General features: G+C 44.5%; 2 protein-coding genes and 1 long non-coding RNA gene across 5 annotated transcripts in view; 1 reads left to right on the plus strand and 2 right to left on the minus strand.

Moving 5' to 3' along the window:
* The first annotated feature begins 461 nt into the window (after positions 1 to 461).
* Positions 462 to 5,397, plus strand: LOC139537099 (uncharacterized). Its single transcript, XR_011667464.1, has 6 exons — positions 462 to 926; positions 1,027 to 1,345; positions 1,726 to 1,935; positions 3,756 to 3,802; positions 3,990 to 4,067; positions 4,930 to 5,397. It is a non-coding gene; the product is annotated as an uncharacterized lncRNA (long non-coding RNA).
* A 2,577-nt stretch (positions 5,398 to 7,974) lies between these two features.
* LOC139537084 (potassium voltage-gated channel subfamily V member 2-like) lies at positions 7,975 to 10,886 on the minus strand. The gene is made up of 2 exons (XM_071337976.1): positions 9,498 to 10,886; positions 7,975 to 8,539 (listed from the first exon to the last, which is right to left on the minus strand). The coding sequence occupies exons 1-2, from the start codon at positions 10,791 to 10,793 to the stop codon at positions 8,294 to 8,296; spliced, it is 1,542 nt and encodes a 513-aa protein (XP_071194077.1). The 5' UTR covers positions 10,794 to 10,886; the 3' UTR covers positions 7,975 to 8,293.
* Positions 10,887 to 12,699: 1,813 nt separating this feature from the next.
* Positions 12,700 to 25,152, minus strand: part of LOC139537103 (very low-density lipoprotein receptor-like) — a 31,412-nt gene continuing 18,959 nt past the window's right edge. Inside the window, exons 7-20 of one of the 3 annotated variants that reach the window (XM_071338027.1) lie at positions 23,233 to 23,355; positions 20,507 to 20,626; positions 19,629 to 19,754; positions 19,056 to 19,227; positions 18,574 to 18,795; positions 18,339 to 18,457; positions 18,093 to 18,232; positions 17,520 to 17,661; positions 16,887 to 17,071; positions 15,967 to 15,988; positions 15,580 to 15,621; positions 14,976 to 15,056; positions 14,331 to 14,500; positions 13,508 to 14,099 (exon numbers count right to left, since the gene is read on the minus strand). In XM_071338027.1, the coding sequence (XP_071194128.1) occupies positions 14,064 to 14,099; positions 14,331 to 14,500; positions 14,976 to 15,056; positions 15,580 to 15,621; positions 15,967 to 15,988; positions 16,887 to 17,071; positions 17,520 to 17,661; positions 18,093 to 18,232; positions 18,339 to 18,457; positions 18,574 to 18,795; positions 19,056 to 19,227; positions 19,629 to 19,754; positions 20,507 to 20,626; positions 23,233 to 23,355 (1,700 nt within the window). In that variant the 3' untranslated portion in view covers positions 13,508 to 14,063. Of the gene's footprint in view, positions 14,100 to 14,330; positions 14,501 to 14,975; positions 15,057 to 15,579; positions 15,622 to 15,966; positions 15,989 to 16,886; positions 17,072 to 17,519; positions 17,662 to 18,092; positions 18,233 to 18,338; positions 18,458 to 18,573; positions 18,796 to 19,055; positions 19,228 to 19,628; positions 19,755 to 20,506; positions 20,627 to 23,232; positions 23,356 to 25,152 lie in introns of all 3 variants that reach the window. The other 2 variants (XM_071338008.1, XM_071338015.1) reach the window with 2 other exon arrangements.

The following is a 25,152-nucleotide window of genomic DNA, read 5'->3' on the forward strand; positions in this document are numbered from 1 at the left end:
CTGATGATTGTACTGGCTTGGTATCGGGACAAAGGGTAAAATCTGTGGTGTCCTTTAGCAAGTGCTTGGTATTCAGTGTAAACATATTTTTCTCATCTATGTCCTGTTCTATGCTGCACATGGCTGATCGAACAAGACGAGATGGAGGCCGGTGGGGGAGTACGCTTACAACGAAAAGGCTATCCTCAGACTCATGCTCACAGAGGAGCTCTACGGAACCACATTCCAAGTCTTCAAGGTCAGGACACCTCCAACACCTCTCCCACTGCACTGTAGCAAAGTTGAGTTCTAAGCAGTAGTGGAGTTCTCCAACACCTCTCCTCTAGTTCAGTGAAAGTCTTGAACAGACTGCATAATCACGTTACCAAGAAATCCTCTTTCCGATTGCTTGTCTCTGAATATCTGCTGGTGTGGATGATATGCAGAATGTGACTGACAGTTTGTTTGTTCCCAGTAGGCAGTGTGCCCCACGCTAGAGGTGCTGGAGGCTAACCCAGACAAGGTTAATGGCATTTTTGAGGAAATGAAACAGATCCTTACCCCCATGGCCACAAAGTGAGTATTATTGAGCACACACACCTCTAACCATTCACTCTGCACACAGGAAACGATCAAATAAATCACAATACTGCTTTTGATTTCTGTCCATGTTATCTTCTCCCGTAGAGAGGCTGTGATCAAACATTCTCTGGTGCACAAAGTGTTTCTGGACTTTACCCTGCATGCCCCAGCCAAACAAAGGACTTAAGTAGAACCAGCAATGACTGTATAAATTACTGAGGGAATCCTACCATGTTTCTAAAACCATTTTGATCATGTAACTTAACAAGAAATTATTGGGTCGATAAGGGAGTCTGTTGTATATGGGCCACACCCACGATGTAGCTAGAGTCGCAATGCACTGCCTGTGGCATGGGACACCTAAGGTGAGTATTCACTCAGGCCTTCTAGGGAGATGAGCCTCACCAACCACAGACTAGTGTGTGTCCTATGTATGTCCTCTGATTTATTGGTTCTGCCTTTCAGGACAGAAAAGTCATCATTAAAACCATGAAGACGTACATCAGGAAGTGTGCAATGGTCAGCCAACACAATAACTTGATCGCCACGGTCAGACATGCAAATATGTAAACGTCAGTGTGTGTGTGGCTGACTTATTGGTCTGTTAATTTTCTCTCCAGGGAGAGTGTGTGTTCTTAGTTCTCCTCGCTGCCTTTGACTGCATAGATGACACAGGTGAAGCAGGCCGTCCTATCAGAGATTCTGGCCTCCCTGCCTGATGTCATCACTAATAGGAATGGAAAGAAAGTTCTGCCCCGCCCACCTATCACCTGAAATCATCCAGGTGCTGGATTTGTTTTACTCCAATGTTTGTATATAATGTAAACAAACTGTATAGCCACAAAACATGGTTAAAACACATTTTTATATAATGGATGGTCAGTCCTTACATCAATAGCTCTGTCTAGGAATTTGAGTGGTTACAATGACATTTAAGTGCCTAAAAGGTGATTGCTACTTTTTGACCATTTTAATTGAAAACAAAGGGCAATTTCTCAAGCAAGAACTTTGCTAGGATTGTCTGGGAGTTTGACTGCACTGGGCCTTTAACATACATAAATTGCTATTGTGAGGCAATTGGACAGAAATGATGAGATGCCATCCATGTTTTTCATAGTCTATTCTTGAAATGATCGGTCTCCGTCTGACACATTGTCCCTGTAGCAAGAAGGAAGTTTCCCTTTGTAAGGAGCTCCTGGAGGCGGTGTCTACACCCCTGATTCAGCACCTGTGGCCACGCCCGCACCATGGTGAAAGACAAGGCTTCCAGCTTCACCATTAGTGAAATTCTGGGGTCTGCCATCGGGGACCTGCGTCCTGTCATGGAGGCTGTCGCCGAGCCGGCCACTGACGACTTCACACCAGGAGGGGAAGGTGAGGAGGGGACAGGGGCATGGTGTGTCAGAGATTCTCCGGTACTTAAAAAGTATATATTTTAGCCAGTAGTTCTGAAAGTAGCACTCACCAGCCAAACGTGGTTGCCAAAAATGTCATACTACATCTCATATGTGTAGATGTGCACCACGTCATTGCTCGCTCTCTGTTGTGGGCATCTTGCTAGCTGTCACTTAAATGAGGGGCTGAAGCTCATTAGCTGGAACTCCAATTGCAAGGGGGCTGGCCCGCATGGGAGAAAGTTTAGGGAAAATGGCGCAGCGTAACTTTTAAAATGAGATTTTGTGGCTAATTGGGGTAAGACAGTAGGTCTGCTCATAGATGATGCATGTATGAACTACACATTTACACCAGCAGCTCAAAGCGGGAGGTTTAAAAAATACTTACAAATCGCCAAAGTTCCAAATCAAATCAAATCAAATTTTATTAGTCACATACACATGGTTAGCAGATGTTAATGCGAGTGTAGCGAAATGCTTGTGCTTCTAGTTCCGACAATGCAGTAATAACCAACAAGTAATCTAACCTAACAATTCCACAACTACTACCTTATACACACACACAAGTGTAAAGGGATAAAGAATATGTACATAAAGATATATGAATGAGTGGTGGTACAGAACGGCATGGCAAGATGCAGTAGATGGTATAGAGTACGGTATATACATATGAGATGAGTACTGTAGGGTATGTAAACATAAAGTGGCATAGTTTAAAGTGGCTAGTGGTACATTTTTACATAATTTCCATCAATTCCCATTTTTAAAGTGGCTGGAGTTGAGTCAGTATGTTGGCAGCGGCCGCTAAATGTTAGTGGTGGCTGTTTAACAGTCTGATGGCCTTGAGATAGAAGCTGTTTTCCAGTCTCTCGGTCCCTGCTTTGATGCACCTGTACTGACCTCGCCTTCTGGATGATAGCGGGGTGAACAGGCAGTGGCTTGGGTGGTTGTTGTCCTTGATGATCTTTATGGCCTTCCTGTGACATCGGGTGGTGTAGGTGTCCTGGAGGGCAGGTAGTTTGCCCCCGGTGATGCGTTCTGCAGACCTCACTACCCTCTGGAGAGCCTTACGGTTGTGGGCGGAGCAGTTGCCGTACCAGGCGGTGATACAGCCCGACAGGATGCTCTCGATTGTGCATCTGTAGAAGTTTGTGAGTGCTTTTGGTGACAAGCCGAATTTCTTCAGCCTCCTGAGGTTGAAGAGGCGCTGCTGCGCCTTCTTCACAACGCTGTCTGTGTGGGTGGACCAATTCAGTTTGTCCGTGATGTGTACACCGAGGAACTTAAAACTTTCCACCTTCTCCACTACTGACCCGTCGATGTGGATAGGGGGGTGCTCCCTCTGCTGTTTCCTGAAGCATGTCCTTAAAGTAGAAGAATGAAGTATTCTCATAGGTGAGAATTGCAACGGTTTTGACGGCTCCATTTGGACTCCTGAGTGGCGTAGCAGTCTAAGGCACTGCATCTCAGTGCTAGAGGCATCACTACAGACCCTGGTTCGATTCCAGGCTGTATCACAACTGGCTGTGATTGGGAGTCCCATAGGGGGGGCCGCATTATTGGCCCAGCGTCGTCCGGGTTAGGGTTTGGCCGGGGTAGGCCGTCATTGTAAATAAGAATTTATTCTTAACTGACTTGCCTACTTAAATAAAATTGGGTTCGCGTGTCGTCTTTTTGGTCAACTGTGGGATGATTGTACTGGCTTGGTATCGGGACAAAGGGTAAAATCTGTGGTGTCCTTTAGCAAGTGCTTGGTATTCAGTGTAAACATATTTTTCTCATCTATGTCCTGTTCTATAGCTGCACATGGCTGATCGAACAAGACGAGATGGAGGCCGGGAGAGAAGGTATGACTGACCGCACATATCACCCAACATTTATTGTTTTATAAATAATATCACCTATAGGCCTGACCGCACAAATGTCAGCACAGTTATGATCTTGACGTGGTACTCTACTCAGACAACTGCAAAAATGGCTGTGGGCGTGTCCATATTGACTCGTGATTTGATTCTGTATCTTCCATTTCTCCAGGGTCCTGTTGGACATGGTGGGTATGGACAAGCTGAAGACGTGGACTGTAGTGAACCATGGGACCATCGTGCTCTGTTGGTGAGCACCTCTACACTGTTAGATCCAATTCCTCTACCCAGTCACATAGCAGAAACTCCAGCACAATGGACAAATCTTGCAAAGCAAGCAAACTGGTGCTTAACTGAAACAAGTGTTTATAGAAGAAATTATTCCAGCTCCTACCGATTGAAGTTGGCTATATGCTCTGAAATTAGACTAAGATTACTTTGGTCTTAGTTATTTAAACATTTAAATCTTTAATGTTCTGCTTGTTATATCAGCCTAGCTGTTTGTTAGTTGCCAGTGAAGTTGAGTGTAAAGGGAGAATAGGCTGGGGCCAGCTGGGGGTTAAGCATGTCTTACTGGGAAGCTGTGTTTGTATTCATTCTCCATATCACTGGGTGATGTGGGTAAGAAAAGGGCAGGCACAGCTGCCCATTGTGAAACAGCAACACAAGCAGTGGATTACACTTCAATTCCTTTCGTTTAATTTTCTGGTTTCTCTGCCTCTTCTCTTGTTCCTTTCCACTCTAGCCCCCACCCCTTCCTCCATGTGCCAATTGTCCTTCTGTAATCACTAAGACGTTAAAACACAGATTTCTGGTTCTCTTTATCGGCAGTATAGTCTAACATCAAATTATTTGATTTAATTCTAGATGTTCACTTTATTTTTTCGCTATTGATATTAATTTTTATTATGGGTAGAAATGTTACTACCCAGTATGAGATGCGGGGAAGAAATCTGTTTTGAAATGTGGGGTAGGTGTAAAGGTAACCTTCAACTAGCTCTCTTGTTAGTGGAGGGTTTGGCCAGGGTAGGCAGTCATTGTAAATAAGAATATGTTCTTAACCTTTAACCAGGCAAGTCAGTTAAATAAAAAGTCATCTTTTTTTGTTTTAGTTTCCTGAACAGTGCCGATGGGAGTGTTGCCGGGGAGATCAGGGAGGTATTGAAGGCCTACACTCCAGAAGATCCAGCACTGTAAAGGAGTGGAAGTTCTGCTGGAAAAACTGGCCTGGTACAGATACCATCTCACCACCATTGACCCCCTCAGACATTTCACCCACTATTGTGACCTCACCAACTGGAGTCCCAGGTTCTCATAACTGTCCCCCCCAGTCCTTTGACCTGACCATCCTGGTGAAATCCCTACGATGACATGAAGATGGATGAAAAGAAATGCTGATTTGTACTGCATTTTGTCAAATTCATTTAGGTGTGCTTGTTTGTAAAGCTATGGAGCAAGTATTTAAAAGGCACAAATACTGGCAGTGTTTTTGTATAATCTTGTAACTGATCGGTACGAGTTGTACTAGCTGACTCAGGAGCCAGAATTAATTATAATAAAACATTTTATTGCAACACAAACTATCCATTGGCAGAGAAAGTCAGTAAGAAAATTTCAATATATATATTTTTTTATCTGTAAAATGTTAACCCTGATGGTTTGTGTGTGTCGTCACCTTTATGCCACGTTAAGTCACCAAGCCGTGGCCCGGTCTGGTAGTCTGCTCGTAGCCTGTTCATCTATGACGGAAGCCTGCATGCTCACTAGCAAATTAATTTAGTGGGCCCTGCTCAGGTTCCATCTGTTCTGGTGTCTGATCCGGACAGACCCAGTCAGACGAAACGGCTTATTTCTTCCAGAGACCTCACATTCTTCTAATCAGTTTAGAGGATTATCCATTTCTGCCTGTGTGGCCACTATTTGGGAGGTTTAGGCTCATGGCGGTAGTCAGACTTGCACTACCTTTGAGGATTTTGTTGACCAGTGAAGACAATTTGGGAATCAAATCAACATTGAGAGCTGTGCTGTTATTTTGATGCTCTTTTTAGCGAAACGTCCAAAGTTGAAATACAGTATCAATGTCCAGGTGGCTGGTGGACCTTGTGGGTGACACTGACAGAGTTTATCAACAAACATTTTCCAGAAGAAAATGTTTGCTTATCTGAGAGTACTTGAGGTTTTCCAAACACACATGATCAGTGACCTACTCTTTTTAATCTTCTAGTGCGGAAACATTGCAAGCTGCTTCCATATTCATAAATCCGCTTTGGGAAGATTCAATCTTCCAGATACCCAGAGGGGCAGAGTATTTAACCTGTCCGCAAATTCATCCAGATGTTGCATTTTGAACGTATTATTTCAGACCCGACCGGGTGCCAGTCTGCAGTGGATTATGTCTTCTTGTTGGGATAACATGGCCATAAGGACTGGAGGTGAATAGTGTGGTATACAAATACAGTTGAAGTCAGAAGTTTACATGCACTTAGGTTAGAATCATTAAAATTCGTTTTACAACTTCTCCACAAATTTCTTGTTAACAAACTATCGTTTTGGCAAGTCGGTTAGGACAACTACTTTGTGCATGACAAGTAATTTTTCCAACAATTGTTTACAGACAGATTATTTCACTTATTCACGCATCACAATTCCAGGGGGTCAGAAGATTACGTACACTAAAGTTGACTGTGCCTTTAAACAGCTTGGAAAATTCCAGAAAATTATGTCAATTAGCCTATCAGAAGCTTCTAAAGCCATGACGTCAATTGGAGGTGTACCTGTGGATGTAATTCAAGGCCTACCTTCAAACTCAGTGCCTTTTTGCTTGACATCATGGGAAAATCAAAAGAAATCAGCCAAGACCTCAGAAAAATTAATTGTAGACCACAATTTGAACCACTGGTTCATCCTTGGGAGCAATTTCCAAAAGCCTGAAGGTACCAGTCATCTGTACAAACAATAGTACGCAAGTATAAACACCATGGGACCACGCATCCGTCATACCGCTCTGGAAGGATACGCGTTCTGTCTCCTAGAGATGAACGTACTTTGGTGCGAAAAGTGCAAATCAATCCCAGAACAGCAAAGGACATTGTGAAGATACTGGAGGAAACGGGTACAAGATTATCTATATCCACAGTAAAACGAGTCCAAATCGACATAACCTGAAAGGCCGCTCAGCAAGGAAGAAGCCACTGTTCCAAAACCGCCATAAAAAAGCCAGACTACGGTTTGCAACTGCACATGTGGACAAAGATCGTACTTTCTGGAGAAATGTCCTCTGGTCTGATGAAACAAAAACTGTTTGGCTATAATGACCGTCGTTATGTTTGGAGGAAAAAGGGGGATGCTTGCAAGCCGAAGAACACCATCCCAACCATGAAGCACGGGGGTGGCAGCATCATGTTGTGGTGGTGCTTTGCTGCAGGAGGGACTGGTGCACTTCACAAAATAGATGGCTTCATGAGGATGGAAAATTATGTGAATATATTGAAGCAACATCTCAAGACATCAGTCAGGAAGTTAAAGCTTGGTCGCAAATGGGTCTTCCAAATGTACAATGACCCCAAGCATACTTCCAAAGTTGTGGCAAAATGGCCTAAGGACAACAAAGTCAAGGTATTGGAGTGGTCATCACAAAGCCCTGACAATCCTATAGAAAATTTGTGGGCAGAACTGAAAAAGTGTGTGCGAGCAAGGAGGCCTACAAACCGGACTCAGTTACACCAGCTCTGTCAGGAGGAATGGGCCAAAATTCACCCAACTTATTGTGGGAAGCTTGTGGAAGGTTACCTGAAACATTTGACCCAAGTTAAACAATTAAAGGCAATGCTACCAAATACTAATTGAGTGTATGTAAACTTCTGACCCACTGGGAATGTGATAAAATAAATAAAAGCTGAAATAAATCACTACTATTATTGTGACATTTCACATTCTTAAAATAAAGTGGTGATCCTAGCTGACCTAAGACAGGGAATTTTTACTTGGATTAAGTGTCAGGAATTGTAAAAAACTTGAGTTTAAATGTATTTGGCTAAGGTGTATGTAAACTTCCCACTTCAACTGTATTTCTTTCAAAGGCCTCATTTCTTCTGTATGAAGTCGTTGATTCTAAATCTCACGTGTAGTTGAAGGATCACTTTAGATGGAAAACATTAGGAAAGAATAATGATATTACTTTGTCAGCAGTATTTTTGCTACAATGCAAGGTTGCACTCCCCTCCTTGGGAGCATTAATATCCAAGCATGTAGTTGCATACACAAATCTGTTTGGCAATGAAACTATGCAAGCAATACAAATCATATTGATAGGAGAATCCATTTCTAAAACCTGAATTGAACCATTTATACAGTAAAACATAGATGCATAGTACCTCCAGGTCCCTGGGAACCCCACTTGGTAGTGGCGTAAGTCACAAAATAACTTAATTGAATGGAAAGTCTCCTATAGTGCTCTTAGAACATTCACCAGTGTGTCTATGGACAGTATTTGGTTAACTTCCTGGCCGCCCTCTTGGCGAACCTGACCTTGCCCCGAGCCTTCACTGTGGAGGTGAACTCCTGAGACTTCAGCTTGGTGTAGTAGTCTGAGAACTTATTGTACAGGATGGAAATGGGCATGCCGTTCAAAATGACCCCAAAGGAGATGCAGGTGAAAGCAAACAGCCGGCCCAGGATGGTCTCTGGAAACATGTCTCCATAGCCCACAGTAGAGATGCTCACCTGAGGGAGAAGGCCAATGGTCATTTTATTTGTAAACATGAACTTGGTCTCTACTGAACTTGCTAACATTGCCATGACCTGAGCGCTGAGTTGACCCTTCATGATTTGTGTGTCTGAGTGCTACAGTGCTCATGACAGGCTTGGGAGAAGGTCAAGGAGAGCCCATGTGAAAAGCTTTGTGTGGAGGGCGAGTGAAGTAGTTTCTGAGTTTCTGGGGCTATATTCGCTGTCCTCCTGAAGGCTGTTGAAGCATTGTTTAATGGAATTACAGAACTAAGGCACTAGATTAGTCTACAGTCAATGGACATAGGACAGATCAATTTACATGTCCTCATCTAACGCCTTCTAACGCCCTTCATCTACACTGATTGAAGTGGATTTAACAAGTGAGGGATCATAGCTTTCACCTGGTCAGTCAGTCTGTGATGGAAAGAGCAGGTGTTCTTAATATTTAGTACACTCAATGTATATTTTAGGCATGGGAAAATAGCTTCCACATCAGCTCTAATTAAACAAGGTCAGGATATAAGGGCAGTTACTTGCAATGTGAAAGTCTCTTAAAAGGCAACAGTGATAATAGGCTACTGTAGCTGACAGGGGTGTGATGAAGCAATCTATTTCTGCCAGCATGTTGGTGACTAAGACTTATTTCAATTCCACCCAGAACTAAAGTGTCAGTGAGCAGACATTATCATAATCCGTAGGTAACAATGAATAAATGTTGCTCAAAACTGTGTGTAAAATCCAATTGTGTGTGTTGTCAACAGTACCAAATAAACAGACACAGCAGGGACAGAATGACAGTCCAGGATTTGCAGTGTTATTGTAATAATATACCAGTTACTTTCTGGGATATAACAGTAAATGTTTAAAAATAAGGAAACTAATCAATTAAGTAATATAATAATCTTTAGCCAATTACTTATAATAACCAATTAAATAGAATGGGATGACTTACAGCTGCCCACCACCATGCCTGAGGGATGCTGGTGAAGTTGGTCTGATGGACATCATGCTCTACAGTGTACACCATGGCAGAGAAGGTGAGGATTCCCATGACGATGAAGAGTAAGAGGCAGCCCACTTGCTGGTAGCACTGGCGCAGCGTGAAGCCAAATGCCCTCAGCCCCGTAGAGTGACGGGCCAGCTTCAAGACACGGAAGATCCTCATCAGACGCATGATTCTCAAAACCTGGCCTAATTTGCCCACCCGGCCCACCGTCTCGATGTCTTGGTGCTTCCCGTAGTTGTCGGTCTCGAAGCACTCCAGCACCAGCTGCAGGTAGAGGGGTAAGATAGCGATCAGGTCCACCCCGTTCAGGACGCTTTTCCCGAAGCGCGGCAGGTCCGGGGTGGACACCAGACGCATCAGGTATTCCATGGTGAAGAAAGCGATGCAGAAGGTTTCCACATACTCCCCATAGGTCTTCCCACTCAGCTGTCCCGCGGTGGTGGTATACTGCATCTCCTCCACCGTGTTCAGCGTCATGGCCACCAGGGACATCAGCACGAAGAAGCTGGAGGCTACAGCCATGAGCTTGGCGGTGACCGAAGAGAAGGGCTTCTCCATCAGGTTCCAGATGATGCGACGCGTCTGGCCCAACGCCATCCCGTGGAACAACTCCTCATTCTCCTCCATCTCCACCTCTGCCTCCAACTCCCGCTGGATCTTCAGCTGCTCACTGAGCTCGTCCTGGCGCTCCTCGAAGGAGATTCGGCAGCAGCGGTGTGCGTTCTTGATCCTCACGCCCCAGTAGTTTATCTCCTCCAGGAAGTTCCTGGGACACAGCTCGTCCTTGATCCAGAGGACGCCCGTCCGGTAGAAGTTGAAAATGTTGTGGAAGATGTCCGGGTCTCTGTCGAAGAAGAACTCGTTGTTCTGGACAATATAGTCGTCACACAGGTCCAGTTTCCTGTTGTGGTCTGTGTATGTCGCCAGGCGGCCGATCCTGGTCTTGGGATACTTGGCAGCCACTCTGTAGGAGATCTGATACACCGTCCCACCCACGTTGATGTTCAGCATGTAGTTCTTCGCAGGAAAGGAGAGGCCTCTTGTCAGGTATGCCATTACATCTTCCTCATCTTTGTACTCTACGTAGATGTCTCGGCTGAGTTCTTGCATGGAGTTCCATGGTTTCACCAAGTTGTTCTGGGTGAAGGGAATATTGTAGTCCTCCTCTGGGTCCTTGTATGTGGGGCCTGTCCCCCCCACTTTGTAGTTGGGGAAGAGGCTCTGTCTCCTTTTCTTGAGCATCCTGGAGGTCTGCACTAGGACCTGGTTAGACACGGCAGCTCACGGAGTGGTGTGGAGGCATTAACACAGGTCTAATACGCTCTCCTGAGTCACTTACAGCAGTATACCAGCAGAGAGAGAGAAAGAACCCTGACCGTCTAATGTTGCTGACAGAGGATCTGGGTGCTTTAAGTTTTAAATACTATTATCCTCTTCCAGTCCCTTTCCCCTATTCGCTCTCTCAATAGGTCTCCCCCCCACCCTGACATCTTTCATTTGCCTTACATTTCAAATTCCCTATCCAGAACAGGGGACTCTGTGCTGTATTATGGACCATTATGGACTTCCTGGTTAGTAGTAAAGAGAGGTTAAGGATGCAGCATAAATTCAGCTAATGTCCAGTGTTTCAGATTTCTAAGAAATATGACCTATAATTAATTTCAATGAGTGAAAGTTTCTCCAAATATTTTTTTATTATGTTAAAAAGCAGCTTTGTGTTATTAACAGTGTGGGCATATACTGATCAGTAAAAATATTAATGCGAGTAGACCACTGATTGCGATTTACTCATGGAGGATGAGATGGCCAATCATTTTTGAAACGGTCCATTTGAGTTTTTTTTTTTTTAAGCGTTTTTCTCCAATTTATGCTTTGGCCACAAATACGAGTATAGGATGACTCAACAACATATTTGGGTATGAGTTAACATAATATTAACTTTTAAAGTGATATTCTCACTGGACAGTTACTTTAACAGCAGAAATTGACAAAAGCCCTAAGGAAATCTTTCCGGTCATCTCATGAGATGTGCTTTTAACTTACGCTGCTATACATTCAGCTGCATATAGTTGTAATAAAATAATGTCGAGTATTATAATCATAGGCACGATAACACACCTCAGGCCTGATGTCTACAGGCATTAACATGCAGACTGGAGTCCGGTGGAGGCAGGACAACTCCAGCTTAAATCCGGCCAACTGCACTATATGCTATTTCATCGCTCGCCACCAAGTGGCTCTAACCACTCTCTCCCATGCAAATAACTAAGTGGCAAATTCCCCCACGCCTCTGTTTATTACCTGCAATGGAACTTTGCTGTGACCCTTTATTCCAATCGGGTGCAAACAAACTAGTTTAAAAGTGCTCTTCAGGAATCTGCCCTCCTAGCTTTGTGTAAATTGCTTAATCCAGTTGCCTTTTTGCTGTACACACACAGTCCACTGAAATGCACATTTTTATTTTACCTTTAACTAGGCAAGTCAGTTAAGAACTAATTCTTATTTACAATGACGGCCTAGGAACAGTGGGCTAACTGCCTTGTTCGAGGGCAGAATGACAGATTTTTACCTTGTCAGCTCGGGGATTCGGTCCAACGCTCTAACCACTAGGCTACCTGCCGCCCCAAATATTAGCGGTTGATGATCAATACATTTTTCATAAGGGAAGGTAAACACTATCTTGGTTGCCTGGCAGTATTGGATGAGTTGTCTTTGGGATGATGATGCTGTGCATGATTTCCTGTACATCAAAGCTGACTCTATACTGCCACCTGCCTCTGCAATTGTTATAGTCAGGTACAGATCAAAATTCAGTTGAAATAGGCTGTCAATCATTAAAATGGTGTAGCAATGCACTCTTAAATAGCTACTAGAGCCACTACCTTAGACCTTCAACAAACCCTCTACACAATAGGCTGTAGAGATTCTCTACCCTTTTCCAGAAGTGTGCGTACTCGTTCACCATCCCCCCACACCGCATTTAAAAGCATTGAATTTGTGCATGCATGACATTCTCACACCCATCATTCCTTTTGAATCAATAAGAGGTATGTAAAAGTGCACAATTCAGGAGAATGGTAGAGAATCAGAATGTATCCCTAAACACATGGTGGTATAGGACAAGATCTAAGGTCTCAAAGTCAAGCAATGAGTTTTGAATGACTTATGGGTCTTGTTTTATTTGATCACGATACAGTATTTAGTCCCCATACTCTACAAGGTTGGAAAAGATCACAGCAACACAACACCAAGGGTGTACTCGTAAATTCCCCCTGGAGTGCACTCTGGGCATTTGTAAATGCAGAGCGTTTTCAGATTGTCCGTTTGTAAACTCAGAGTTGATCCGAACGTTCTGACCTCACAACGGCAGTCAAGCACCCAAGCTAACTGGCTAACGTTAGCTAGCTACTTCCAGCCAAATGGGAGAACACCTCACTGACCAGTTTACTCGCCCTAGCAGAGCTGGTTAGGCTGTTCTCATGTTATCCAGAGCGTTGGTGACTAACTGTGCTGCTGGCAAGAATATGATTTATTTTGCCGATATTTACTGACACCGGTCATAGTCAACGGGTGTTGAGTGTTCGTAAATTCATCAGTTATGCTGCGCTCTGACAAGAGTGCTCTGAAATCAGAGTAGATAGCCAGAGTGAATTTACAAACCCACCCTAACATACAAAAGTTAAATCTAGTTTTATATACATCTTACTCTACCCTGGTACTACAAAAATGTATTCAGTCAAATGTATACAATCTTATTTACAACGGAACATTTGATCAAAGTGCTTCAGTCCTGATTCTGTTCTTGGGGGAAGAGGATTTATGTACAATATTTTACAAATGATGTAGTACCATCACATTCCCAATAGAGCTCATCTTCCCAAGCACAGAGTCGCATAAAAATTATTTAGAAGAATGTGCTTCTGGAGGTAATGTTCATAATAAAAAAAACATACATATTTTATGACAGTACTTCCTAAAGTATGCTTTTAAATAAATATTCACAAAAATACACATGTCCACCAGGGGACTGAAAGTCAGAACCAGGGACTCCCTGCATCACCACCCACACACGTGTTCTGAAGTAACAAGGTTCTACTGTATGTAGTAGAATCTTTGAAATGTTTAGGGGCTGAGCGAAGAGTGGGGATATAGAGGCCAAGCTCCCAAAATCCCTTGACACACTAAGGTTGCGTTTAGACAGGAATGCCAATTCTGATATTTTTTCCCCCACCAATTGTTATTTTGATCAATCACATATCTTTTTCAGAAGTGATCTGAATGGTCAAAAAACCAATTTGTGAAAAAAATTATAAAATAAAACTCTGAATGGTGCTGCCTGTCTAAACGCAGCCGGAGTAGGACACAATTCATATTCACACAAATGACAAACATCCCCAGAACTGATAACTTAATGCTCTTCAGAAGGCATCTGGATGTAACTCTGTTAAACGGCGGTCGTTGGCAAGGAGACCAAAGAGTCAGTAAACCGATGGGGGTCATTTGGAAGGTTGGTTATGACAAGTCATCTTCTGTATTCACCACTGATATCTGGAAGGAAGACAAAAGCACAATGGAAAGTGGTCATTCACAGAGAATCTAACCAATTAATAAGGGCTAAAGTGGTCTAGCTGCCAGTAACAATCCTTGCTTAAGATAAGCAGTTTAGTGGGTGGTAAATGTAAGGTCATCAGTCACAATGCAAAAGGGTTTAGAAGTTCACACAGGCAAGTAGTTATTTACAGAAGTGATGACTCCCAATTGATCAAGTAGGCTTCTTACTGCTGGGTATGTGTGGCCTATATTGGAGGTGTGTCTGCTGATATCAATGTTGAGGTCCTCTTCTGTGGTTTTCAGGTACACTGGATTGTCGAAGTTCATGCTCTTTTTATTCTTCAGCTGCCAGTTATGCCACATCAAGTAGCCTCCTACTGCAGCAATGGCCAGCAACACTGGGAAGAGAGGCCAAAACATAAGTAATACTGTATTAGTTTTAAATGGTTCAAATCCAGCTATCGAGAGCTACGGCCATAGCACCTGTGCTACTCAAGGGTTACTTTAATAAATCATGACATTCAATCAATAACTACTATAGCTAGGAAAACCATTGAAGTATTGTCCATCCACCCATTTATCATACAGTTGAGTGGCCGGCCTTTAGTGCATGATTCATAGACAACTGCAGGGGTCAAAGAGAAAGAGAGCGTGAGGTGGAAAGGCAGAAGAGGGCTAGGCAGAGGAGGGCTAGGCAGAGGAGGGCTAGGCAGAGGAGGGCTAGGCAGAGGAGGGCTAGGCAGAGGAGGGCTAGGCAGAGGAGGACTAGGCAGAGGAGGACTAGGCAGAGGAGGGTTAGGCAGAGGAGGGCTAGGCAGAGGAGGGCTAGGCAGAGACGGGCTAGGCAGAGACGGGCTAGGCAGTAGCACTTACACACAGGGAGGATAGCCCAGGCAGCTGTAGATCCTCTAGCTGTGGCGTTCACCTCATGGATGGATGTACTGCTGTTGGCTTCTACAATAGAACATGTTAGTCTAAGAGAGTGTGAATCCTTTGATGGACCATTTTATTTCAAAATAAATCTACCAAAATATCATACTGGTTCATGTCTGTTTTTCTCTATTAGTCTCTTATTGGGGTAAGATCAGTTGTAACCAGTATGGACACATTTTATACCAAGAACAACCTTGAGAGCTTAAAGTACAATACACTTGACTAGTCATGAGTAATGATGGGTGATATGAGTCAGGGTAGTGACAGGACTTGCAAACAAGTGGGTGAATGGAAGGGGGAACAAAGATGAGGACATGAGCTTTGTTTAAGGATATTTCCAGGTGGTCTGCTGACTGGGGTGGTTCTGTGGTCTCTGGCAACCCCTTGGGGTCAGCTGGGCTCTGGAACATTATATGGCCATCAGGACCTGGCAGGGCCAGGCTGACAGACCAGTGTTTTGGCACAATCATAGTCTAAGGAAATCTACCACTTCTTTTCAAAGGGCTCAATGTACTGGCTCATTCAGGGAAGAACTGGGTCTTACCAGCAGGGACAGGTTTGGGGACAACATGTGGCACTGTGGTTGCTTTGAACGAAACAAAACACTGGGATCAGTGCAACAAAAGGAATCTTACAAATTAAAACATCCCCCCCAAAAAATATGCCTAAAGAAATTACTGAAAAAGCAGGCTTATCCAATTAAATGCAATATTTGTTACTGCGATGATGGTATAGTAGGTGCTAGATCTTGGTTAATGTCCGTGGGGTGAGAGCTTTACCCCGCTAGTACCATCTAACCAAATTGGACCACTTTATCACAAACAAAATGAAAGCATCAAGCACATGACTGGATAGCCTAGCCTTCTATCAATAACCAGGCAAGACATTCAATTCCTTCTGTTTGCTTCTATGTGGGTATAAAACATGTCACTTTCTGGATCAAATCTAAAAAGCTGTATATAAAGCATTCATCAAGTGACAGGTGTCCCTCTTATTGGGCCCTACGTCACTTGCATTCCCTCCCCCGGTCCCCTCTGCGTCCTGGGTGGTTTATTCACTCAGAGGGAGTTTAAAAGCCTGGCGCCATCTCTACTATATACACAAACATCAGTGATCTGGAAGAGGAAGAAAAGAGCAGGGTGAGCAAGGAGCAGAGGAAAGCAGGGGGGTGGAGCAGGGTGAGCCAGGAGCAGAGGAGAGCAGGGTGGTGGAGCAGGGTGAGCCAGGAGCAGAGGAGAGCAGGGGGGTGGAGCAGGGTGAGCCAGGAGCAGAGGAGAGCAGGGGGGTGGAGCAGGGTGAGCCAGGAGCAGAGGAGAACAGGGGGGGTGGAGCAGGGTGAGCCAGGAGCAGAGGAGAGCAGGGTGGGGCAGAGGAGAGCAGGGTGAGCCAGGAGCAGAGGAGAACAGGGGGGGTGGAGCAGGGTGAGCCAGGAGCAGAATGTAGGCAAACAGACAGACTCAGTCCAGATACAGCGGTCAGGCTTCACACGCAACACATTTGAACTGCCACCCACAAACACCCTCTTACTTAGATCTGCCACCCACAAACACCCTCTTACTTAGATCTGCCACCCACAAACACCCTCTTACTTAGATCTGCCACCCACAAACACCCTCTTACTTAGATCTGCCACCCACAAACACCCTCTTACTTAGATCTGCCACCCACAAACACCCTCTTACTTAGATCTGCCACCCACAAACACCCTCTTACTTAGATCTGCCACACACAGAAAGGGAGGGGAGAGAAATGCTTGGGTGACTCAGAAGCAGAATGGGAATGAAAGGCCTCTAAAGAGATAGAGGGCTCCTGAAAACTCACTCAGCATCACAGCACAGTTTAACCCCTCACTGCCCCACTGATGGGGCTAATGTTACAGTACTTGCCTGGTCTGCAGTGAAGGGCGTCTGAGGCGAGCGTCTGGTCTTGCGGACATGCACATGTGTACTTGGGGGAGTATTTGTTGATCTGTGGCGCTGGCAGGCACATGTAGGCACAGCCTCCGTTCAGTCCCTTCTCATTGCACCAGTTTGTTCCTGTATGGGATCAAACGTGAGGAAGCCAGTTAGCCATTGCTCCGTATTTCTAGGCTTTATTATGTAAAGTACTATTGCTACTTTGCCTGTAAAAAGTCAGATGAACTTCAGCACTCCTACATGACAGCATGTTGATAGCCAGTTATAGGTAAAGGTCAAAAACAAGGATCCTGCCATGTAACATTACTGTACGGAAACAGCATACCACCGAGGGTTATAGGGGTCAGGGGAGTTGACTTAAGAGGGTTACTTAGGAGTGTGGCGGGGAACTGTGAATGTCCGAGTGGGAGCCAACAAAGCCCTCCCAAGCCATTGTGTTCTAGACTAACCAACACAGCAGCTCAAATCCCTGTGTTTTAGACTACCATAGCCCTCCCAAAACTCTGGTCAGGCCAACTCCTCCCCGAGCCCCTGTGGTCAGGCCAATGCCCTCATCTGGCAGCCTTACCGGACAGCTGGATAAGCTCATGGTAAACAATGATGTCCTGCGGCTCGTTCAGATTGCTTGCCAGGGTAATCACATCAGAGCCTGTGAACTTGTTTGCTCCGTAGATCGCCTCGTTCTCCCCATCTGTCCAGAACACTCGATCCTGAAACAGTCACAGTCACACACTCTAAACCCCAGAGCAAAAGCCAGAAGAGATGGCTTGGGACCCATGCTTGAGGAAAGACCATAGAAGACTGAAAGGCAATTTATTCTAATACTCTGACAGATTCTGTCAAATGCAACAGGAGGTCAATGTTATTGACCCCACACATATGGAGCAAATCCCAGACTTTACAGTTGACAGAAAACCAGTTAAAGTATGATGAAATCAACTAACTGCTTTAAACAGAGTTTCAGCAAATGACCAAGTATGAATGTCAATAGAAGCATGAGGTTGCTTGCTAACGTGTTTGCTCTGCTCTGTAACATCAACACATGAGAAGAAAACCAATCTCAAACATCAACTGCCCTGCCAATATACTACATGTAAACCCTCCCAACATCAGGGCGCCTCATTGCATCCCATAGCCGCACCTCGAACACAGTGAGCGCAAAGGGGTGAGCCAGGTAGTCTGGGGACTGCAGCACTTTCCTACGGTTGTCGCCGTTCAGGTCCACGCTACAGAGCATGTGCAGCTTGGAGTCCACCCAGTACAGTCTGCTCTTGATCAGGTCTGAGAAGGGAAGGAAATTCATAGCTTTATCAAACCCTGTAGCCGTGAAAGCAGTTGAACCTCTTCAAAATGTTAAATGCAAATGAGGTTTAACAGCCTGACCCACCTAGAGTGATTCCATTTGGCCACTGAATATCAGTCTGGACCAGGACCTGCCTGTCAACCCCATTCATACCAGACTTCTCAATCTTCGCTGGTTCACCCCAGTCTGACCAATAGAGGAATCTAGAACACCAGCCAAGAGAAGATCAGCAGCTCAGAAGGAGTAGCTCAAATGAGGGTACAAAAAAAAAAAATGTGTAAACAGAAATTTGAACCCCAATACAATATAGTAACTTTACCCAGAGAGTGGATCCACAGCGATGGACGCAGGCTCTTTCAAACCACTGCTGAAGAGAACGTTCCGCTTGGTGCCGTTGAAGTTGGCCACTTCAATGGTCTTGGTGCCGAGGTCTGACCAGTAGATGTTGTTATAGATCCAGTCCACAGCGATCCCCACAGGTGTCACATTATCAATCACCTTCACATGACTTCCTACATCTCCTCTCTTATCCAACACCGTGCTAAATGGGGGTGAGAAACATGTCAGTATTTGGTATGAGTTTCCCCATAATGACCCCAAACCCTTGTTCATAGGGTTGGAGGTTGAATAGCTGGTAAGTGGACATATGCTCAGTGAACTTTACCCTTCTTGGTGCTTACTACGTAAAATGCTTTCAAAAACAAATAGCAACAAGATGTCAGGGTAAGGTGAACAAAGTCTATCATGGGGGCAATCTCTGGGGTTTCAACCTCATCTTATGGGGCTGGGACTTGTATCTACCTAAAGATGGCCCTCTGGCTCAGGTCTGCCCAGAAGATCCTCTGCTGGGTGAAGTCTGCATCCAGTGCCACCGTGTTCCGCAGCTGCTCCACGATCTGGGTGTACTCCCGCCGCTCCAGACCCAGCTTCCGGATGTCCCGGCGGTTAGTGAAGATAAGACAGGGTTCCTTGCCTTGTGGGGAGGAGAGGGAGTCAGACACTAATAATGACAATGCAATGGAGCCCTTTAGGTCTGTTCTGTCCTCATGTTAGAACAACTGATCACAAGTCAGTCAGACGGCACCAAAACATCCCAGCTGCACTTCTCAGATCAAGGTTGTTGTAGTAAATAACATCACTGTTATTCTGTTTGAACTTGGATTCCAGTATAATGGTGTTGTATTGGAATATTAAAAGCTGCTTGAGAATTAAAATGCATTTATCAGGAAAGGATATGAAGCGTACAGAGTATGTTGGATCTGATTAGCTCTGACAAAATGAGTGATACTTCTTCCCTCTAGCTCTGACATCTGCTTCCACATGTGCTCATGGGGCTACATTATGGTGTACACAGGCCAGGGTGAGCCAACTTACCCACAGCCTTGCACACTCCTGTGGTGGGGTCCATCTGGTAGCTGTTGTGGCACTCACACTTATAACCTCCCTTCAGGTTGATACAAATCTGACTACAGATCCCAGGGTTCATACATTCATTGATGTCTGCAAGGAGGGTGGGAAAAACAGGAAGTCACCCAAACAGTAGGAAGTCAAAATGAAGACACTTTGGTGAACACTAAGTCAAATGTAAACACAGTGGTTGAAAAAGTACCCAATAGTGATACTTAAGTAAAAGTATAGATACCTTAATTGAAAGTTACTCAAGTAAAAAGTTAGTCACCCATTAAAATACTACTTGAGTAAAAGTATTTGGTTCTAAATATACTTAAGTATCTATAGTAAAATAATAAAATCACTTCATATTCCTTATATTAAGCAAAGCAGACAGCACCATTTTATTGTTTTTAAAAAGTACAGATAGCCAGAGGCACACTCCAACACAGACATCATTTACAATTAAGCATGTGTCTTTTGAGTCCGCCAGATCAGAGGCAGTAGGCATGACCACGTGTTCTCTTGATAAGTGTGTTAATTGGACCATTTTCCTGTCCTGCTAAGCATTCAAAATGTAACAAGTACTTTTGGGTGTCAGGGGAAGTGTATGAAGTAAAACGTACATCATTTTCTTTAGGAATGTACTGAACTAAAAGTAAAAGTACAGATACCCCAAAAAAACTACTTAATTAGTACTTTACACCACTCTGTAAAAGAGATACCAACCGGGTAGATTATCTTCAAATGTATTAAGTCTCAATACCCCACTGTAAATATCAACTGCAAATGCCTTTCTTTTGTATGAGAGTTCATATTGATTAGTGTATGGGTTAATCATTGTATATATATACGACACCTACCGCCACAGGTCTTGCGGTCTATGAGCTGCAGTCCAGGGGTGCAGTCACACTCGAAACCAATCACCATGTCCCTGCAGATGTGGGAGCAGCCTCCGTTGTTCAACAGACACTCATTCAGGTCTGAAACAGCATATGGCAGAAGAAATAAAATCTAATCTTATTTGTCACATACGTCAAATACAACAGACCTTACAGTGAAATGCTTACTTACAAGCCCTTAAAACCAACAATGCAGTTAAGAAAAAAAGAGTCAATGTGCAGGGGCACCGGTTAGTCAAGGTAATATGTACATGTGGGTAGAGTTAAAGTGACTATGCATAGATAAAGAGTAGCAGCAGTGTAAAAGATAAGGGCGGGGGGGGGGGGGGCAATGCAAATAGTCTGTATAGTCATTTAATTAGTTGTTGAGGAGTCTTATGGCTTGGGGGTAGAAGCTGTTACGAAGTCTTTTGGACCTAGACTAGGTGCTCCGGTACCGGAGAACAGTCTATGACTAGGGTGGCTGGAGTCATTGACAATTTTTAGGGCCTTCCTCTGACACCACCAGGTATAGAGGTCCTGGATGGCAGGAAGCGGTGATTACTTAAGCACTTCATTCACAAACAAAGGCCTGAATAAAATCAAATCACATCAGTGGACTGGCTTTGGCTGGCTGAATGACAGTGGACTAATGTGATTGCTGTAGTGTAGGATGAGTTGGATAAGAAGAATACGAGGTAGCCTCCATGGGACAGGTGAAAAAGGTAAAGCTACAGTTGAAGTCGGAAGTATACATACACTTAGGTTGGAGTCAATAAAACTCGTTTAGCAACCACACATTTCTTGTTAACAAACTATAGTTTTGGCAAGTCGGTTAAGACATCTACTTTGTGCATGACACAATTTTTCAAACAATTGTTTACAGACAGATTATTTAACTGCATCACAAATCCAGTGGGTCAGAAGTTTAAATACACTAAGTTGACTGTGCCATTAAACAGCTAGGAAAATTCCAGAAAATTATGTCATGCATTTAGAAGCTTCTGATAGGCTAATTTACATCATTTGAGTCAATTGGAGGTGTAGCTGGGGATGTATTTCAAGGCCTACCTTCAAACTCAGTGCCTCTTTGCTTGACATCATGGGAAAATCAAAAGAAATCAGCCAAGACCTCAGAAAAATAAATTGTAGACCTCCACAAGTCTGGTTCATCCTTGGGAGCAATTTCCAAACGTCTGAAGGTACCACGTTCATATGTACAAACAATAGTACGCAAGTATAAACACCATGGGACCACGCAGCCGTCATACCGCTCAGGAAGGAGATGCGTTCTATCTCCTAGAATGAACGTACATTGGTGCGAAAAGTGCGAATCAATCCCAGAACAGCAGCAAAGGACCTTGTGAAGACGCTGGAGGAAACGGGTACAAAAGTATCTATCCACAGTAAAACGAGTCCTATATCGACCTAGCCTGAAAGGCCGCTCAGCAAGGAAGAAGCCACTGCTCCAAAACAACCATAAAAAAGCCAGTCTACGGTTTGCAACTGCACATGGGGACAAATATGGTACTTTCTGGAGAAATGTCCTCTGGTCTGAAGAAACAAAAATAGAACTGTTTGGCCATAATGACCATCGTTATGTTTGGAGGAAAAAGGGGGATGCTTGCAAGCCGAAGAACACCATCCCAACCGTGAAGCACGGGGGTGGCAGCATCATGTTGTGGGGGTGCTTTGCTGCAGGAGGGACTGGTGCACTTCACAAAATAGATGGCATCATGAGGTAGGAAAATGATGTGGATATATTGAAGCAACATCTCAAGACATCAGTCAGGAAGTTAAAGCTTGGTCGCAAATGGGTCTTCCAAATGGACAATAACCCCAAACATACTTCCAAAGTTGTGGCAAAATGGCTTAAGGACAACAAAGTCAAGGTATTGGAGTGGCCATCACAAAGCCCTGACTTCAATCCTATAGAACATTTGTGGGCAGAACTGAAAAAGCGTGTGCGAGCAAGGAGGCCTACAAACCTGACTCAGTTACACCAGCTCTGTCAGAAGGAATGGGCCAAAATTCACCCAACTTATTGTGGGAAGCTTGTGGAAGGCTACCCGAAATGTTTGACCCAAGTTAAACAATTTAAAAGGCAATGCTACCAAATACTAATTGAGTGTATGTAAACTTCTGACCCACTGGGAATGTGAATGTGATAAAAGCTGATATAAATCACTACTATTATTGTGACATTTCACATTCTTAAAATAAAGTGGTGATCTAACTGACCTAAGAGAGTGAATTTTTACTGGGATTAAACTTCAGGAATTGTGAAAAACTGAGGTGTATGTAAACTTCCAACTTCAACTGTATATAGTAGTGTACACAAACACACCCATAGCCAAAATAGTGTATCAATCCCAATGTACTGCAGTCTAAAACCAGCGCATTATTACTACAACTTGTGAATCAACACTAGACAAGCTAAGCCACTTGAGTAAATGCACACAAAAATGCCATTTAGCAGACACTTTTATCCAAAACGACTTAGTCATGTGTGCATACATTTTCCCCATGGGTGGTCCCAGGAATCGAACCAACTACCCTGGCGTTACAAGCATCATGCTCTACCAGCTGAGCTATAGAGGATCACTCATCATTCTTCATAGTGAATAAACAATCACAAGACGGCTCCATAACTGAACTTATCATCTCTGCTGTTTAATAAAACACAGGTTTGGCTCTAATCCACTTACTGCACTCTTTGATGGGCTCGTCGCTCCAGTCTGGACAGTCCCGGGCCTTGTTGCACACTTTACTCATCTCTATACACTCTCCACTCCGACACTTGAATTTGTCAGGGCCATTGCACTGTGTCACTGGGTTGTGAAAGAAATTGGCATTACAAAGTGGTGATAATGGAATGTTACAAAGAGGTACAGTGGTATAACAGAAGTTTGTGTAGGAGGTTGAGAGTCAACCATCTGCATGGCCCCCATAGGAACAGAGGCGTGCTAAATGGTAGGTGCAGCCAAAGCAATTCATTTGCGTGTTGCAAATCAAAATGTTATTAGTCACATGCGCCAAATTCAACAGGTGTAGTAGACCTTACAGTGAAATGCTTACTTACAAGCCCCTAACCAACAATGCAGTATAAAAATATATATATATATGAATAAGAAATAAAAGTAACTAAAGAGCAGCAGTAAAATAACAGCGAGACTATATACAGGGGGGGGTGCCGGTACAGAGTCAATGTGCGAGGGCACCGGTTAACTGATGTACATGTAGAGTTAAATTGACTATGCATAGATGATAAACAGAGTAGCAGCGGTGTAAGAGGCGGGGGGGGGGGGGGGCAATGCAAATAGTCTGGGTGGCCCTTTGATTAGATGTTCAGGAGTCTTATCGCTTGGGGGTAGAAGCTGTTTAGAAGCCTCTTGGACCTAGACTTGGCGCTCCGGTACCGCTTGCCGTGCGGTAGCAGAGAACAGTCTATGACTAGGGTGGCTGGGGTTGTTTACATGTTTTAGGTCCTTCCTCTGACACCGCCTGGTATGGAGATCCTGGATGGCAGGGAGCTTGGCCCCAGTGATGGACTGGGCCGTTCGCAATACCCTCTGTAGTGACTTGCGGTCGGAGGCCGAGCAGTTGCCATACCAGGCAGTGATGCAACCAGTCAGGATGCGCTCGATGGTGCAGCTGTAGAACCGTTTGAGGATCTGAGGACCCATGCCAAATCTTTTCAGTCTCCTGAGGGTGAATAGGTTTTGTCGTGCCCTCTTCACGGCTGTCTTGGTCCAAGCACACCATGTTAGTTTGTTGGTGATGTGGACACCAGGGAACTTGAAGCTCTCAACCTGCGCCACTACAGCCCCGTCGATGACAGTGCGTGGTCCTCTTTTTCCTGTAGTCCATAATCATCTCCTTTGTCTTGATCACGTTGAGGGAGCGGTTGTTGTCCTTGCACCACACAGCCAGGTCTCTGACCTCCTCCCTATAGGCTGTCTCGTCGTTGTCGGCGATCAGGCCTACCACTGTTGTTTCATCGGCAAACTTAATGATGGTGTTGGAGTCGTGCCTGGCCATGCAGTCATGAGTGAACAGGGAATACAGGAGGGGACTGAGCACGCACCCCTGAGGGGCCCATGTGTTGAGGATCAGCATGGCGGATGTGTTGTTACCTACCCTTACCACCTGGGGCAGCCCGTCAGGAAGTCCAGGATCCAGATGCAGAGGGAGGTGTTTAGTCCCAGGATCCTTAGCTTATTGATGAGCTTTGAGGGCACTATGGTGTTGAACATTGAGCTGTAGTCAATGAATAGCATACTCACATAAGTGTTCCTTTTGTCCAGGTGGGATAGGGCAGTGTGGAGTGCAATAGAGACTGCATCATCTGTGAATCTGTTGGGTCGGTATGCAAATTGGAGTGGGTCGTGAGTTTCTGGGATAATGGTGCTGATGTGAGCCATGACCAGCCTTTCAAAGCACTTCATGGCTACGGACTTGAGTGCTACCTGTCTGTAGTCATTTACGCAGGTTACCTTAGTGTTCTTGGGCACTATGGTGGTCTGCTTAAAACATGTTGGTATTACAGACTCAGACAGGGAGAGGTTGAAAATGTCAATGAAGACACTTGCCAGTTGGTCAGCGCACTCTCGCAGTACACGTTTGAA

This window comes from Salvelinus alpinus, chromosome 1, assembly GCF_045679555.1.
Source record: "Salvelinus alpinus chromosome 1, SLU_Salpinus.1, whole genome shotgun sequence".
Classification (NCBI taxonomy): domain Eukaryota; kingdom Metazoa; phylum Chordata; class Actinopteri; order Salmoniformes; family Salmonidae; genus Salvelinus; species Salvelinus alpinus.

What these genes read in the sequence shown, in the direction of transcription:
- LOC139537084 (XM_071337976.1), bottom strand. Translation starts at nt 10,793, where the DNA reads ATGCTCAAGAAAAGGAGACAGAGCCTCTTCCCCAACTACAAAGTGGGG. An exon ending in AGGCATGGTGGTGGGCAGCT is followed by an intron (nt 8,540 to 9,497) that starts GTAAGTCATCCC and finishes CTTCTCCCTCAG; the next exon opens with GTGAGCATCTCTACTGTGGG.